This window comes from Rhyacophila brunnea, unplaced genomic scaffold, assembly GCF_057557595.1.
Source record: "Rhyacophila brunnea isolate RB1 unplaced genomic scaffold, BYU_Rbru_1.0 scaffold_256, whole genome shotgun sequence".
Classification (NCBI taxonomy): Eukaryota; Metazoa; Arthropoda; class Insecta; order Trichoptera; family Rhyacophilidae; genus Rhyacophila; species Rhyacophila brunnea.
In genome coordinates, this window is record NW_028232921.1 from 19258 (window position 1) to 21753 (window position 2496).

The following is a 2496-nucleotide window of genomic DNA, read 5'->3' on the forward strand; positions in this document are numbered from 1 at the left end:
GAAGTTTCCCATGTTGTAGATTTCTCTGCCTTTGTCTGTTTTCTCGATGTCTAGTAAGACCAGAGGCATGGGGAGTCGGTTCGAGTTTTTTCTCATGCGATGTACTTTTTGAATTGGGAAGCCTTGGTCTGAGAGTTCTTTTGTTATTTCTTCTTCGGTATATTCAACTGGGATATTCCTCATGACTACCTTGAGTACTTTTTCTGACGCAAGGTCGTATGAGTTAAAAAAACTTTTTTTTGCGTTATTTTAGAATCGCGCGCGGTGCGGCCGCAGCGGGAGACGTGCGGCTCATAACGCGACTTGCAAAGCCGCGCGCCGATCGCTCTACACAGTGACCTGAAAGAGCGAGTCTAAGTTTGCGCGGGCATTCTCATTCGAGCCACCGCCGCCGATTGACACCGCGCACCTACCTAATCTATCTATCGTTATCGTAATACCCGTCGCCGATCATCATGCCGCCCAAGACTAGCGGAAAGGCCGCCAAGAAATCCGGCAAAGCCCAGAAGAACATCTCCAAGGGAGACAAGAAGAAGACAAAGAGGAGGAGGAAGGAGAGTTACGCAATCTACATCTACAAGGTGCTCAAGCAGGTGCACCCCGACACCGGAATCTCCAGTAAGGCGATGAGCATCATGAACAGCTTCGTCAACGACATCTTCGAGAGGATCGCCGCCGAAGCGTCGCGCCTCGCCCACTACAACAAGCGCTCCACCATCACCAGCAGGGAGATCCAGACCGCCGTCAGGCTCCTTCTGCCCGGAGAGCTCGCCAAGCACGCCGTCAGCGAAGGAACAAAGGCAGTCACCAAATACACCAGCTCCAAGTGAAGTCCATGAAGAAAGAATTATAAGCAAAGGCCCTTTTAAGGGCCGCCAATATTTTCAAATCGAATTGATCGAATCGCATGTTTCGCTATCAATATTTATGCCAGGCAGGAAAAATAAATCGACTGACCGCCCACCTATTGTAATAATAATACGAATATTTGTTACAATAATTATCTTGCATCTACGCTTATAATTATTATATCACTATCCAACACACCGTATTATTATAAACTAGACTAGATAACTAACTGAGCCCGCCACGAAGGATGATATGATATGATAGGAAAATAATAAGAATCGATGTATCTGTGAATAATTTTATTATTATTCAGTAATATACAACAATAAGTCATCATTATACTATTAATAATATTATCCATACATCTTAGGTGCATGGAATGCATGCGTGCGTGCGTGCATCTGAAAAAGAAAACATCACATTAGATTTAGGTACCTACATAACATGATATTACACATCTGTTTGTTATTTCATCGATCCTTCGATATGCGATACATAAATAATGCGAATCGGATAATTTTGCATCGTACGATAGATTTTATGTTACATACGTACATGACACACGGATTCGGGAATAGGGAATAGGGAATAGTTTATTCCGAATCCCCGATCGATATCTTAGAGTGATCTTCCTTCCAATGTCTTTATATTTGATTTCATATAGGTAGGTACTTGATAGTAACAAATAATGACATTTTTGTTGTCGGTTGTTATTGATGATTTCGGTTGCTATGGTTTTCTACTCTCATATTTCTGTCGTATGTATGCTTCGCATCGGTCATATTAAACGCACCCATAATATTATATCATATTATCATATTTAATTAATTAACTAACTATTTATTTACGATATTTCGCTTCACACTATCCATCCATCCATCCATCCATCTATCTATCTATCTATCGCGGGAGGGAGGGAGGCGCAGTGAGCGAGCGAGCGACCGATCGCGCCGTACCTATCGCAATCTATCGTTAGGTAACTAATTATTCGAATTGAACATTCTATTCTCGTGTCGTGCTTCCTTCTTCACCGTCGTGCACCGTGATACCGTGCACCATCGTCCGTCTGCTCGCCTGCTGCAGAACTTCGTGAACACCGCCGACTGCATCGAGCACCGCGGGGCCGCCGCCGTCGTCTTCGCCCGATACAGTAATGTTTGTATGCCGCGATCGTCTTGTGCTAACTCCGGCCGACTCGGGGGCGGATCGCGACGCCCGCGGGGGCGCCAGGGGCCCGCGGCCGATTGCAAACGCGAGAAGGTATATCGACGCGCCGGACGAAGGCTCGATCGTCGGAATCTGATAATTTTTAACGAATCTACGGCCATTTTCCCGACACGTTATGTGCGCGCGCGGACACAATTCCAATTTGAAACGCATCCCGCGAGCCCGAGGACAGACTCGCGACCATTCGCCCGCTTTGAAACGACAGACAGATCGGTGGGCGGCGCAACCGCCCACCCCTGAACCCCCTCGCTAGGGCGGCGGCTGCGAAAAATTGAAAAATATCGAGAGATCGAAGCAAAAATGCCGGTGCAATTCGTGACTAAAATCGCCGATCTAGACGAACGTCATCTCTGAGAGCGGCGTTCGCACATCGGTACTGCGGCACCCGTCTCGCTCTCGCCGTATACAATCCGCGAGCCG

The 2496-nt window shown here is 46.9% G+C and overlaps 1 protein-coding gene across 1 annotated transcript; it reads left to right on the plus strand.

The window, feature by feature from the left end:
* The first annotated feature begins 389 nt into the window (after positions 1-389).
* On the plus strand, positions 390-853 carry LOC147068731 (histone H2B-like). The gene has a single exon (XM_085951862.1). The coding sequence runs from the start codon at positions 456-458 to the stop codon at positions 828-830; it is 375 nt and encodes a 124-aa protein (XP_085807988.1). The 5' UTR covers positions 390-455; the 3' UTR covers positions 831-853.
* The last annotated feature ends 1643 nt before the right edge of the window (positions 854-2496 follow it).

What these genes read in the sequence shown, in the direction of transcription:
- LOC147068731 (XM_085951862.1), top strand. Translation starts at nt 456, where the DNA reads ATGCCGCCCAAGACTAGCGGAAAGGCCGCCAAGAAATCCGGCAAAGCC.